Source organism: Hakea prostrata, chromosome 7 (assembly GCF_041222555.1).
Source record: "Hakea prostrata isolate BN-2017 chromosome 7, UWA_Hpros_2, whole genome shotgun sequence".
Classification (NCBI taxonomy): domain Eukaryota; kingdom Viridiplantae; phylum Streptophyta; class Magnoliopsida; order Proteales; family Proteaceae; genus Hakea; species Hakea prostrata.
This window is the reverse complement of record NC_142606.1, coordinates 39,529,308-39,545,138: the sequence shown is the minus strand read 5'-3', so window position 1 is coordinate 39,545,138 and position 15,831 is coordinate 39,529,308. Positions and strand designations below refer to the sequence as shown.

Below are 15,831 nucleotides of genomic sequence, written 5' to 3'. Positions count from 1 at the left end.
TAAGAAATAACTCCCTGACTATCAGAATCGGACTGGAATCGTCCGAAAACCAATAGAATGTTATTCGAATCTGTTTGAATATAATAGGATGTGGATATGATATCATCAATATCTAATCTGAACCCAATCCGTTTACACTCATAATTGAGTATCCAAATAAACCGAGGGGTTAAATCCAATAGAACCGAACCGAGCCGAGCCGAGCCGGGACTTAGAACTGTTCATTGCTTGGTACACTCCAAATTAAAGCTTCTTTTCGATCTGATGATTAATACATATAGCTAGCGTTAATACAACGTATCAAGATGCTCTAATAGGATTGTGTAATCGATTATCAATAAAAAAAAGCAAGTTATCAATTTTCTGCAGCAAGTTATCAATTTTCTGCAGCAAGAACGTGATGAGGTGTGGGTAGTGTGACATTTAAAAAAATGATTAAACTCATCAAAGTTCATTATTTCCCACCGGAGATTCAGGAAACAGAAACAGTTATGGTAGCTTGACCTGAATATAAAGCCAAAATGATGCCTGGAACGAATTCCAAAGTCATTCTCTCTCTCTCTCTCTCTCTGTCTGTGCACTTTTGCATTTGAAGAATGGCTAAGCTTGTAGTTGCTAGTTTTCTATCTCTCTTCTTCTTCTTCTTCTTCTCATCCTCAGAAGCAGCTTACAATGTGGTGAGCTTTGGAGCCAAACCAGACGGCAAAACAGATGCAACGCAGGCATTCCTAAAGGCATGGGCTTCGGCATGCAACTCGGCCAGGCCAGTCACCATCTACGTTCCCAATGGAAGGTATTTGCTCAAAACTGCTGTCTTCGGAGGTCCTTGCAAGAGCAGAATCACCATATTGATGATGTCTGCAACTACTCTTGTTGCTCCTTCCGATTATCGCGTTATCGGCAGTTCCAGCAACTGGTTGTTGTTTAATAAGGTTGTTGGCTTGACCATCCATGGCGGAACCATTGATGCTCAGGGACATAGCTTTTGGGCTTGCAGGTCTAGCAAAAACAGTTGTCCTGCAGGAGCACGGGTATGTCATTTTCTCAAACCAAATGTTAAGTACTTGACCAATTCATACTTCATAAGATAAATCAAAAAAATGTTTTTATTGTTGTTATGCAGTCAATGACATTCAATTATGGAAGAGACATTGTGATCAAAGGATTAAAGTCAGTGTATAGTCAAGTGTCACACATAGTATTTGATGGATGCACCAATGCACTGGTGCAAGGAGTAAAGATCATTGCTCCATCAAAGAGCCCAAACACAGATGGCATACATGTACAATATTCAACTGGCATAACCATTTTGAGGTCTAGTATAAGTACTGGTGATGATTGTGTCTCCATTGGTCAAGGCTCCACCAATGTATGGATCGAGCGCCTCAAATGTGGACCTGGACATGGGGTCAGGTAAGCAAAATATAATTACATATCAGATTTTTGAGCCTAGAATCTCTCAATAGTGACATTGAGTCAAGGATCCAGATTTTGAGTTTTTCTTTTTTTTTGCTAGACTCCATATTAATGTGAATGAATTTGGTGCTTGGTTGATGCAGCATTGGAAGTCTAGGTAAGGATATGTATGAACAAGGAGTCCAGAACATTACGGTAGTGAATTCCATTTTCAAAAAGACACAGAACGGAGTACGGATAAAATCATGGGCGAAACCGAGTCACGGGTTCGTGAGGGGTGTTACGTACAATAACCTTATCATGATGAATGTTCAAAATCCAATCATAATCGATCAACGGTATTGCCCTGACTATTATGGTTGCCCTAACCAGGTATATATAGATGATTCTTTCCACTTTATGAAATATTTTGTTTGGAGTTCCCCCTCTTGAAACATAATATGTTATGGCCTCCTTGATTGATATAAAGAAGTCTGAAGTTGTGAAGTTTATTTTTTTTGTCTGTACAGAATTCCGGGGTGAAGGTGAGCCAAGTTCTATATAAAGATATTCGAGGATCATCTGCAACTCAAGTGGCCATTAAACTTGATTGTAGCTATACAACTCCATGTAGTGGGATCAGATTGCAAGGAGTTAAGCTTACATATAGGAAAAGACCAGCACAGACCTCTTGTAACAATGCTGGTGGAGTTGAAACTGAATCGAGTATGTCAGGAAGGTGTTTGTGAAAACCAAATTCTATTAACATGGAGGGAGGGTTTTTAATTACCTTCATGTTACTAGCATGGTTCATGAATGTAAATTTTAATTTTAAATTTAAATGCATTGAGTCCAACAGAAAGTAAATGTCATAAAGATGCTCTATATACACATGATTGTGCCTTTCAAATTGTAATAGGCCTAGCACAACAAGAAGCCAATTATATCATAAACAATTATGATAATATAACTAAGTTTGGGCCGAAGCTTGTATAGCAAATTAAGTCTACAAGTTTAAGAGCAAATTGCATATACACCCTTGAATGGGCAATCAATTAAAATACTATCCTTGGAAAAGTGAAATTACAAATGCACAACCATTGTTGAGGATTGGGGTTAACTGATGACTTCTTCCACAACTCAATCAAGAGTCGTTATAACTCTAATCGGATTGTTATAATTCAAGGCATTAATGGTAGATGGAATTCCAATCCTGCTGAAAGAGGCAGCTAGATTTTTTGAGCAGGATTGGAATTTGGAAACTTTGAGTTGCCAGTTGACAGAAAGCTCTCTGATCAATATAGTATCCACATGATTTGACCTTTCATTGTTGATGGAATCAAGGCTTTTGTTTTTGGGGCCGATGATAACAGCTGTTGGAGTACAAATGGATCTAGGCCTCTAGGGTTTGTTTTTATAAGAAGTGTTGGAATATGTTGGTGCAGACCTTTACAAGGCCATCCCCCTTATCATCTGAATCAGATCAAGATTTTTTGCATCACCCTTATTCCCAAAGGTGATGCCTAGAACACTTTTCATAACTATAGACCCATTGCAGTGGGTTCTTTCATTTATAGGTTCATTACTTAAGTTTTTCTGTGATTTGTTAGATGCAGTTGTTTCTGCAAGATCGTATGAGTGCCACCCCCATGTCAAGGTCCTGCCATCAACTTAGTTTGCTTTGCAGACGATGGGCGTGCCTCAAGGAACAATGTGGTGGTCTTGCATGACATCTTCTCCCATTTTTCTACTAAATCTAGCCTCACAATCAGGGAAGTCCCTAATCTTCTTTGTTGGGGTAGGGGAGCAGGATTTCTATAACACCTTCGGGTTCAACATGGGATATTTTCTTAGCATATATTTGGGGGTGCCAATGACCTCTAAAAGACCCTAGGCATCGGATTATGCAAGATTGATCACTGAAGTGTAGGGAAGGTTGAGTTCTTGGTGGAATAGTGTTTTTCCTTTTGTAGGAAGACTCACCCTCATCCACTTTGTCATCTTGGGGATCATTGGTTACTACAACAACAACAACAACAACAATAAGCCTCGTCCCAACTAAATGGGGTCCGCTACATGGATTCTTGCCCTCCAATCAGTTATGTTCGAGGCCATGCTAGATACAAGGCCTAAGCTATACATATCCTTTCTCACCACTTCTCCTAAGGTTATCTTAGGTCTACCCCTAGCTCTTCTAGTTCCTTCAATATGGATTATATCATTTCTCCGTACAAGAGCATTTATAGGTCTCCGTTGAACGTGGCCGTGCCACCTCAAACGACTTTCTCTAAGCTTATCACTTATGGGAGCAACTCCCAGCCCAACTCTAATATGATCGTTTCTTATCTTATCCATCCTAGTTTTGCCACTCATCCATCTTAGCATCCTCATTTCTGCTACACTGAGTTTATCTATATGATTCTTTTTAACAGCCCAACACTCTGCACCGTACATCATAGCTGGTTGAACAACGGTCCTATAAAATTTTCCTTTAAGCTTTAATGGAATACGCCGATCACATAAGACCCCGGACGCACCTCTCCACTTCATCCACCCTATTTTAATTCTTTGGGAAACCTCATCTTCCAAATCACCTCTTTTACTTATGATTGAACTTAGGTACCTAAAACAATCACTCTGAGGAATCTCTTTATCGTCAAGTATCACCACCTCATCATCTGGCCGATCATGACTAAAGTTACAAACTAAATATTCTGTCTTCGATCTACTAAGTTTAAAGCCTTTTGATTCCAAAGCTAATCTCCATGATTCTAATTTGGTATTAATCCCCACTTGGGTCTCATCAATCAACACAATATCATCCGCAAAAAGCATACACCAGGGGACCTCATCTTGAATGTCTTTGGTTAGTTCATCCATTACCAGTGCAAATAGATATGTGCTTAAAGTTGACCCTTGATGTAGCCCAACTGTTATCGGGAATTCATTACTTTGTCCCCCCACTGTTCTAACACTAGTCACCGAACCATCATACATATCCTTAACTATATCTATATATTTACTTGCAACACTTCTTTGCTCTAGTACTTGCCAAATTAACGCTCTAGGGACTCTATCATAAGCTTTTTCTAGGTCAATAAATACCATATGAAGATCTTTCCTACATTCTCTATACCTTTCCATAAGTCTCCTAATTAAGTAAATAGCCTCCGTTGTAGATCTTCCCGGCAGAAACCCAAATTGGTTCTCTCAGAATCGTAGTTAAGTGTCTCAAACGGGTTTCAATTATTCTCTCCCATAATTTCATCGTATGGCTCATCAATTTAATGCCCCTATAGTTATTACAACTTTGAATATCTCCTTTATTTTTGTAAATTGGAACCACAACACTTCTCCTCCAATCATTTGGCATTTTCCCTGTGCTCATAATCTTATGAAACAACTTAGTCAACCAAACTAGTCCATGGGTTCCTAAGCTCTTCCATACTTCAATTGGGATTTCATCAGGACCTTGTGTCTTGTCAAGTTTCATCCTCCTTAAAGCTTCTTTTACTTCGGACATCGAAATTCTATGTATATAAGTTCGGACCTTGGTGCCTTGGTGAAAAGTGTAATCATCCGAAACATAAGTGCTTGAAGAATGCTCATTTAGTAAACTAGAGAAATAGGTTTCCTATATTTTCTTAATATCCTCCTCACAAACAAATACTTTACCATCCCCATTTTTAATACATCTAACATGGTCATGATCTCTACTCTTCCTATCCCTCATCTTAGCTATCTTATAAATAGATTTTCCCCCTTCCTTTGTTCCCAATTTATTATACAACTCTTCATACTTCCTTTCCCTTGCTTTTCCTGCAATTTTCTTAGCTTCATTTCTATCCAACCTATACCTATGAAGATCCTCAACATCTTTAGTTCTTTGCCATGCCTTAAAACTAGCTTTTTTATTCCTAATGGCAGCTTGAACCTCACTATCCCACCACCACGTCTCTCTATAAGAATGGGTATTTCCTTTTGATTCACCTAGAACATCTTTAGCCACCTTCTTAATACACATAGCCATCTCATTCCACATTGCATTGGTATCCCCTTTAAAATCCCATGGACTAGTTTGGTTACTAGATTGCTATTTTTTGCCTCCCTCATAGTGTAGTAAATCATCTCAATAAAATTATGGAAAAATTTCTTTTGTAGGGTTCTAGTGATCATGGATCCTTTTGGGTTGCATGGAAGCTAGTTTGTTGTCTAAAAGAAGAAGGGGACCTCGGTAGATCTAAAATATAGATCATTGGAACACCACTTTCCTGATGCATCAACTTTGGAGGTTGGTGAGTGATAGAACCTCCACTTGGTCCAGATTTGTTCGCCTTAGATGGCACTGCAAGAACTCCATTTGGTCTCTCCTTGTTCCGTCTAACTGCTCAAGTTCTTTCAAGGCCATTTTGAGTCTTTGGAGCATTGCTAGTAAATGCATCACCATCTTAATTCATGATGGGAGAGATACCTTGCTTTGGCATGACCCTTGGCTGCCCATTGGACCTCTTAAGAGCGATGATGCTCTCCTAATGATAACAATGTGTCGTGATCCTAAGTCCAAGTTGAGCGTCATTTGTAGTGAAGATGCTAGCTGGCGCAAGGGGATTACAAATAGCATTATCCTTAGCTGATGGGAGGAGATCACTTACACACACACACACACACCTTTATAAACCTTCCTGGTGACTTAGTTGTCTAGAAAGGGCACTCCTTGGGTAAATTCACCTTGAAATCGGTCTTTCATATAATTAGATGGCCTTCTACAAAGGTGGGCAGGTCTATGGTTGTTTGGCTAAAAAGCACCCTCCAAGATTTTCATTTATTAATTGGCTTGTCGTTCTTAATTGTCTTCCCACAAGGAAATGATTAACTTCTTGGGATATGTTGACGGACACTACATGCTTGTTGTGTAATTCTAATGAGGAAGACACAGATAATCTCTTCTTCAACTAGCCCTTTTCTACTGAGCTTTGGCACCGTATTTTGAATATGAATGGCTTCTCGCCGCATGATTGGAACCCTTGAAACATGGAGATACAGTGGGTTATAAAACACTTTGCAGGGAATTCCCTAGTTTGCGCCATTCATTGTCTCAATTTTCAACGTTTTGTGTATTCTATCTAGCAGGAGCGCAACAATAGAGTTTTCAGTAGGGGACAGTCAACGACTTCCCAAGTGTTCTACAAAATCACCCACTTTGTGCAATACAGATTCTAGGATGAGAAGCATTCTGTGAAAGATACCCCACATCATCATCAATTTTTTTATGAACTAGGAGATTCTTGTCTAGCTCCCTCTCTGTTTATCGTCATTTTGCTGATGGGATCCTCCTTAGGATGGCTAGGTTGTTCTCAATACTGAAGGTTCTGTTAAAAGCAATGGGGGTGGTTATGGTACTCTTTGCCATGATCATATTGGAAGCTCTCTCTTTGTTGTAGTTGGTGGCACTGACATAGGAGATATTACTTCTTGTGAGATCTTGGGGATGGTTTGTGGCCTCAAGGAAGTTGTGGATCGGGGCAACAATATGGTGATTCTTTGGCAAGATTCCAAATATTGTATTAAAATAACCTACGATTAGAAGATGAATAGTTCTTCTAGTCCCTCCAAGGACCCAAAAGTTACAGCACAACATTAAAATGAACTCAAAGAAAAAGAAGAAACTTTGCAAGAAAGTAAGTAAACAAGAATGTGTGTGTTGTATTGTATAAAATCATATTATGTAAGGAAGAGGATGGGTTTATATAGGCTTTAGATCAAATATTGTACCCCTTGAGTTCTGTATGGTAATGAATTGGGTCAATCAATTGTCTTAACTCACCTTCCCCGTTAAGTGGAGAGCCAATTGTCTTGATCCACCTCCCCACTAAGTGGAGAATCGATTCCTTACCAATGGAGAATTAATTACCTTTACCAACCTTCCCCATTAAGTGGAAGATACCATTTTCACCTTATGGCTATGAACTAGAGTTGAATTGTAGTTAATCCATTCAAATTGTTTAACCCCCACTCTTGCTAATTGTCACACCCCACCCAACCGGATCCGGCCATACCCGAATACCCGTGGGAGTGATACACCGCAGGAGCTTGGTTTTGTGACAATTCCATACAACACATGATATAGCATAATTAAAAGGAAAAGAATAAATCAAGTTCTAATAATAAGTTATTAAATCTGGTTTATCAAAAGGTTACAATCATCCATTATCTAAAGTTAATCAAAATGGACATCAGAGTTTGAAGGAAGCATAGATTGTTATAACGGAATTTAAACTAAACTGATTCCCTAATAGAATCCAACCTCATAAGAATAGTCTTTGCACGGGCATGAAGCTCCATGCAAGTCTACATCTTCTTCAGTCAATCCTTCAAGAAAGCCTGCCAACGACGAATCCTCCACTTGGAAGGAGTCCTCATAACCTACAGAATATTCTAATAGAAACAGACATATGAAAAAGGAATTAGTTCAACAGAACTCAGTGAGGTCAACTCAACATCTTATCATACATTCGTCCACAAGATTCCACATCATATCATGCATTCATACACAAGATCCCACACCACACATATAGCTTGAGTATCGATAATGTAATTAATGATAGTGATATGATGTATGAATGATTATGATATTATGCTCCTAACTCTATCATGAGGTTTCTATGGTAGACACGCATTAAGTTTGTACACCAATCTCCTTTGGGTGGTCTTAGTCACTCTCCCTCAACAAGAGAAAACTATTGGGTTCTCTACGGTTGTTGGGTAAAGTCCTGTCAAGCCATGGTTGGGGTATAGGTCACCACTCTCTCACATCATCGTTTGGTATGAGATTGGCGCGTGTCAAGGATAATCCTAGCCCAGGGCAAAGTCATACGGTCTCGTACTACATATGGTCCAGATATCTCCCCTCATGCCTAGTGCCCTTTTGGTTCAATACCTTTCCACCTATGAATGGAATCCTCAACGGGAGGCATCTGTTGGATCCCATTCCTTAACCCAGTGGTCATCCACGTATAATGGACATGATGCTCTCCATGTCCTCTCACGGATCATTTCAACGGTCTTGAGCGCCCAGGAGCCCTTATCTATTATATGCAACCCTACCTCTCTATGATGATAGTGAGCCTGCTTGACGCTCAAGACCCAGCCACTAACATCACGGGTTAACCGGCTTCAATACCCCTGCCGGAAGGGTAGTAGTACTCATGAGGTTACCTAGCCAAACACTTCTAGACACTTAGCATTCATATACTTAGGTCTAGATGCATACTCATGTAAGTTCACTAGGGTAATGGGCGAACCCACAACCCTAGTTTGAAACATAAAATAAAAAGAGTAATTTAATTCAACATCATCCATATATCTTCATATCAATAATTTAGAATTTGAAAATTAAAGAAAACACTCAATCCATTCAATCTCATCCATCTCATCCATTCTCATTTTATTTTCAAAGAATATTGAAAATAGAAGTAATGATACTTGCTTACCTTTCATTCGTGCAAAGTTCCACACATAATCACAAGATAATAAATATTAAAGCAAGGCAATATATCAATAAAGAAATTTAATTACATAATTAAACATGCAAGATAATGTTGAGTATATTCCTCACCTTGTTAGTTAGCATAAGCTCTCCAAAGTTCCACAAAGTCACACTTAGGAGTTGGTGATTATAATCAAAATAAACCTAATCATGTAAGAGGATCATTAGACATAAATTAGAAGTCAATTGGGTTTTAATAAAGTTCCGAAAATCACTCAACAAAAGCCTAATTTGCCAACTAGTTTCGAACATACCTTTCTCAACCTAGTTTAGGCAAAAATCAAATTTCACCATCGATTCGAAGTCGAATCGAAATGAAACTTTGGGAATGTCTAATTGGAAGCAATAGGGTCCTAAGTATACCTTTAATTTGATCCAATTCGTTTTGGATCAAAAAGCCTCAAATTTGGCTCTCGTAAGTCGCCCGGGAGCATCTCTGAGAGTCAAAACGTGAAATCGTTTACAATGGTCTACACAAACCACTCACAAACTAAAGAGAAACATAAATAAAACTATCTGCAAGCATTTAGTAGACCTAACATGCAACAACTACTCAAATCTATCATTTATTGTGAAGAACACCTCATAAAACCAAGCTTAAAGAAGAGGGTTTGAGGATTCTCACATTTTCTAATGATTTCGCTATGATTCGGGTGTCGGCACGCTTCCGAATGGTTAGGAACCTTCCTCTCCCTTGGTTTCTCCTCCTCCTTGAGCCTCAGCCTCGTACTAGCAACATAAAATGCGAGTATGAGTGAAAGAGAGCTTCAAAATAGGGTTTTAAAGGGTAAAACCCAATTCTGCCCCGAACTGGGCTGGGGGCGGTCGACCGGCCGTTCAACCGGTTCGATAGATCGGCCTTGGTTGAGGGGCCAAATCAAGTCCAAATTGGGAGATCTTTGGCTTGTTGGAAATGTCTTTCGACGCTCTTTGTTTTGATACCTTTTTGTGTCAATTGGATTCTCCATCACCGATCTATGGCCGTTCCAAGATCATCCTTTTTACACCATCATGATTAATCTTCTCTCTTCAATTAAACTTTAGGAGAGTTGATGAGTCATCACAAGGGTCATCCACCAACATTGGTTCCATTTCCAACCCTTTGGGCTCCACTTGAATGGCCCACATTTGTCGTCAACTCGAGGCCCAATTTTCTCGATTTTGATGCCATGGGTTAAAGGGGTAAAAATCCGGGGGATTTCACACTAATGGCCATGAATTACCATGAAGGTGCTAATAGGAATTCTAGGTCAATGTTAACCTATGTTGAGATTTGAGAAAATTCCATCTAATAAGCATGCCCACCTCATCACCCATGACTAAGATCTTTTACAAGGCTTTCATATTAGTTAATTATATTCCTAGTGACCTCACCACTTAACTCATAAGTACTATACGCAAGCAAATCAAATAAAAAAAAGGAAATGATGAATTTTGAAACTTAATATATAATTAAAATTTTATTAGAATTATAACAACGAACCATAAGTTAAAAAAAAAAAAAAAAAAAAACACGTGTTGTGACTTTATTAGACACTAAAGGACACATCGTCGTTGGTGCCTTTTGAACTTGAACCTATACCACATCTAATGAATCGTGCTACAAAGTAAGAGTTTAGACACCTTGAACCTTTCCTCATTAATGTAGCTGACTGATCCATCATCCATGTCCTAGATATCGACTTTTGGAGCTACCCATTATATTAACACTTTGGACTTTTGAACTGATCATGTCCCTTATCATGGATTCATGAATGTTCAGAGAACTCGCCAATAAGATCTCATTGGTAGCGACCAACCCCCTATATCCACTTAGATTAGTCTCTGATGTGCACCATAACTAACATACCCCTTCATTTCTTAGGATTAGACTAATTAGAACTTTACTCAAGCTCACCCTTGCAGTAGTACTACTATCTTCATCTACACCTTAGAATTCAACTATTACAAACAATAGTTCTGAATCAGTCATCCCATGACTTTGTTTGTATCCCTTGAACGTAATTAATGTATTTAGCCTCTTCACATAGATAGGGTATCCATCATGTGACTTGATGATTAGGCTTTAACCTCAATCCTATATATGCAGTACACAAGTTCTTGACAGTTAGCCTTTGTGAACATGTCATCTTGATTCTTTATTGATTTCACATAATCAATAGTTTTTAATCTCTATATTGTCTCACAAGATTGTGTCTAAGGCGTATGTACCTCCTTTTACTATTGTATACTTTGTTCTTGGTCTAGTGTATGAATGTTTGATTATCACAATGTAGTGATACCAATGCCGTTAATTTTTTCCACAATGGCATATCTATCATTAAATTTCTAAGCCATTAGGTTTTTGTTTCTACATTTCCTAAGGCTACAAACTCATCTTCCAGGGTAGAGCTCATTCCACATAATTGCTTTGTGGAGTTTCATGAGATTGCACTATCTGCTAATATCAAAAAAAGAAAAAAAGGAAAAAAAAAATATATATATATAGCATTGCAATACCCTTATGGGGCCATTGATTTACCACTATAGTAAACTATAGTTTTCAATACCTTTTAAATATCTTAGTAATCTATTAATTGTACTCCAATGCTCCTTATTTGGAGTGGATCTTCCCTAGCCACTTGAGGAGGCCATTACCCTTAATATGCATCAAGATCTTTAACATGCTTGTATTAAGGGGAGTAGTTGTCTTGTCTCTTGATCTTCTCTTTCAATCTGACAAGCCTCTTCAATTTTCATCCTTCCTTGGTTCCTTGAATTCTACCCCTTGTCACTTCCATTCTTGCCCTCTTTGCTCTAAACCTTTCTATCACCTTGCTAGGCTTCAATTATTTCAGAGATGGTTGTTTGTTTGTGGCATCTTTTCAACAACTCATTATACATCTCAGGCTTGTCTTGGAGTATATTCCGAGCAACTTGGGATGTATAATCCCTTGATACACATCATTGAAAGCAACCTGTTTATCCAGGTGCTCAATCTCGATTGATACTTTGTCAAAACTCGCTAGGTAATCACTGATTAAATCCTTCTATCCTTGCATGACTGCAAAGAGGCTATCCCCAGTCTTCTTAGTATTGATCCCACTCTGGAACCACGTAAATGTTGTACTGAGATGCTCAAAGTTGGTGATTGATCTTGCCTTTAGGTTGGTGAACCACTTAGTGGCCGGTCCCTTCAGAGAAGTTGGGGAATGTACAGCATAAGGTGGAGTCATTTTCCCCAACCCAAACATCACAGACTTGAAATGGATGATATGTTCTTGGGGATCTACCTTTCCATGAAACATCAAGAAGGTAGGGCACTTGAAACCTATAGGCATCTCTATAATCATTATCTCTTGGGAGAAAGGGTTCTTGTTAAGTACTGGAAATATGTCATCCTTCCTTGGGTCTTTGAGCTTTTTCAACATCTCATCCAACTCCTCCAACCTCCTATCTAGGTAAGCGAACTCTTTCATACGCCCATCAAGATTATGGTCAGCCATCCCTTCTCGAACATAAAATGTAACAAACTCCGTTTCGCCCCATCGACCAATCTCGTTCATCTTCATTTGGTGGGCTTTTCACTTCATGAGATATTTTCGTCTATTGTGGGGGAGCTCAGGAGTCCTCCATGGTCGGTCACCCAATTGGTTGAACGCAATTTGCTGAACACTTCTTTGATGATTATTGTTCATGTTCGAGGGGATTCCATCTTCTCTTTAATGGTCGCCCTAGTCCCCTTGACTTTTGGGAACAGAACGAATAGCCTACTATCACCTTGAGATGGGCGGACGTCTTGCTGCTAAGACGCTTGATCATCTTGCTGCTAGGACACTACTCCCCCCAACATTGCTTGCCACATGAACCAATTCTTCATTGTAAGGGTTTGGATTGGAGGGAGCTCCAATACTGTGTGTCAAGCCGTGTAATATGCCATGAACCTTCAGAAGTTACTGTTGCGTATTACAGAAGTCTTCAATGGTGATGGGAACCTAATTTGAGGGACCTAATGAGGAAAGAATAAATAAACCTGAACCAGTTCGGTTTAAGCCCAGTCCGACCAGATCAGAATCAAACCAGTTCGGTTTGAGCCTAATCCGACCAGCTAGGATCAAGACAGACCGACCAAGTCAAGGTCGATCGAATAAGTACAAAGGCTGAACAACAAGGTGAATCTAAATAAGGTTCTTGCCAAAGAAACAATATTCAATCAAGACTCAACTACTCATGTTTGAGTAAGACTCAATGACTAAGAGTCAGATCACAACCTAACTAAGGTTTGAGTCCCACTCGAACTCATAAGTAGAAAACCTATAAAAAGGTAAGGGAGCACAAGAGAAAGGTACGCTGAATAGAACTATCACTATTCGAATTCTTATTGTTGATTACTTTCTTGTCTTCCTTAGTCGGATCCCTAACTAGATCGTTGGAGGTGAAAACTCGACCTCCACGGTCGAGCTCATTCGCAGGTTCAACCGGCTGAAGGGACGAACAGATTGTGCAGCAACATGACCCAATAGTGGGTCAGTCTGAATTCTCATTGCAATTTTTTCTGCCGCACATGGAGAAGACTGGAGTGGGAGTTGATTCTAATTCGGTTGTTGTTGGTTGTTATTACTCCAATGTACTCTAGTAACCAATCTTGTTCTCCTGGTAGTCACCATGGCTTCTTTGTATTGAATTTCCTATAGATGACACCAAAAATTGTTGCATCTAGAGCTTGATGCATGCTCTCTAGAGAAGATGAGAACTTGCAAGACAATGTGCTCAACTGGTGGTGGTTGGGGGAATGTTTGTGACGATCAACTCACTGGCAACACAACAGCTTGAGGGTGACTCTTGGACATGTGGTGCCTTAGAGCCTAAATGCAAATTAAGAATAATGAAGAATGTTCCTTTGCATGGTGAACAACAAGGTTTATATAGGTCTAGAGGGATTACCATGGGCCCTTAGATGCAATGTAGGCCCTGAATCATTGATAGTTGGATGTAGAGCGTCCTTGCTCGCCTTATTAGTGGCATCCCACTCAAATATGGTAAGCAACCATTAGACCTAGAGAATCCTTATCTACTAGGGATTTGTCTTACGTATCTTAGGGTGTTCTCCGAGTTTTTTGTTCCCTTCCCTAGTTAGGAATCTTTCTATTTTGGGCTCTTGTACTTGGCCGAACTCGTGCGCGGCTTTGCCAATTTAGTGTCTAGTCCATTCTATTAGACTGAGCTCCTTGGTGAGGGTCACTTGCGATTTCTCCACACAATCAAATTAAATTTAAATTTGGATGATTCACGAATTGATCCAATGGAATATTTGATCAAGGTTTGAAGAGTGTTTCTTTTTTTTTTTTTTTGGTAAAGATCAAGGTTTGATGAGTTGAGACCATGGTACACTGTGTCGGTGATATAATGCCAACACAGGGCGATAGCGGTATATCGCAGAGTCGCTGGGTGGCGACACGACTCCCCCCAGCAACACGAATTCTGCAAAAAGTCGGCGAAATATCACCGAAATGTCGACATTTCGGCGATATATCGCCCAATTCACATATTTAATAAAGATTTATTCGGGTTTTCACCGATTTTTCGTTCAATTTTTTCCAAAGTGATGTAGGACCTCTACAGGCTCCGGGGGCGTTGCCCCCACACCCCTGCTGGGGCGGCTTCCTCGAACCCCCACTTGCTCACCAGGGAGCGGGACCCCGTGTCTGTCGACAACAAAATGTGAAGCATGAACCATACTCAACCTAATTGTATAGTGAATTGTAAACTTTAGTTCATCTATTCACTAGTTGCGCATTGTGGTCTCTTTGCATTGTTTGCATTAGTTTATATGAATTTTCCAAACTTCCAGTTTTGCCCGCATATAGCCAGGCATGTGCCAATCAAAAACTTTAGATTAAGTCATGTTTCAGGCCAAAAATAATGTTCCCAATGTTTTTGTTGGCCTCAAATTAGGCTACAAGTCAAATTTCAGGTTAAAATGACCTGAAATACCCTTCGAAACAGGGGTTCGATTTTTCATTGAACCCCAACCAAAAGTCGCCCGACTTTTGGCGACATGTTGCCCGAGTTGCCAAGGTCTGACACGGCGACATGGGCCGACATGTCGAACCTTGGTTGATTGGACATTAGTTTGTGATCATGTTTTTTTTTTTTGGTAAATAAATATTTCAATAGAAAGTAGAAGAACTACAAAAAAAACCACACAGTTGGCAAAACACTACACAACCAGGGATTGGATAACGGCCAAATTGTCTCACTCGGAATAGATAGAGCCTTCCTAGCTAGGGAATCAGCCAAACCATTGGCATCCCAACAAACATGAAAAAAATTACAAGAAACACAAATGGATGATAGAAGTAATGAATCCTCCAAAATACCCTCAACCTCGACAGGAAGATTTCCAATCTAAGTAATCAAAAAAGAAGACACTAATTGGTTATCGGTAAAGACACAAAGACGACAATAACATCGTTCAATAAAATCCTTCAAGGGTTAACGTATGACAAGTACTTCACCAGAGATCACATCGTGGAAATGTAGAAGTAGATAAACTACCATAAGGACATCCTTTCTTGGAGAGATTAGAGCATAATCAATGCCCCCTATATTATCATCTCGAGTAAAACTTGCATCACAAAATAGCAAAAATTTTGACCTAATCAGATTCAGTTCAGGTCAAAGGCGCGCTATAGGTGTTTGGTCTACATCCATTGAATGAACAAATCACCATTAGTGGTATCATTTGTTTATTATTATTATTTTATTTTATTAAATTAAGCTCTTTGTGTGAACTTGAACTCTAAAGTATTAATGCTCACGATAGTGGATAAAAATATTTCTCAATAGCATGTGCCATTCAATGCTTAAGCTCTAATCCACATGATTTTATTAATCAAATAATTAGTGAT

General features: G+C 39.3%; 1 protein-coding gene across 1 annotated transcript; it reads left to right on the top strand.

The window, feature by feature from the left end:
• Positions 1 to 539: 539 nt before the first annotated feature.
• Positions 540 to 2,371, top strand: LOC149011108 (polygalacturonase-like). Its single transcript, XM_089162922.1, has 4 exons — positions 540 to 1,031; positions 1,124 to 1,413; positions 1,560 to 1,788; positions 1,926 to 2,371. The coding sequence occupies exons 1-4, from the start codon at positions 597 to 599 to the stop codon at positions 2,142 to 2,144; spliced, it is 1,173 nt and encodes a 390-aa protein (XP_089019048.1). The 5' UTR covers positions 540 to 596; the 3' UTR covers positions 2,145 to 2,371.
• Positions 2,372 to 15,831: the final 13,460 nt, after the last annotated feature.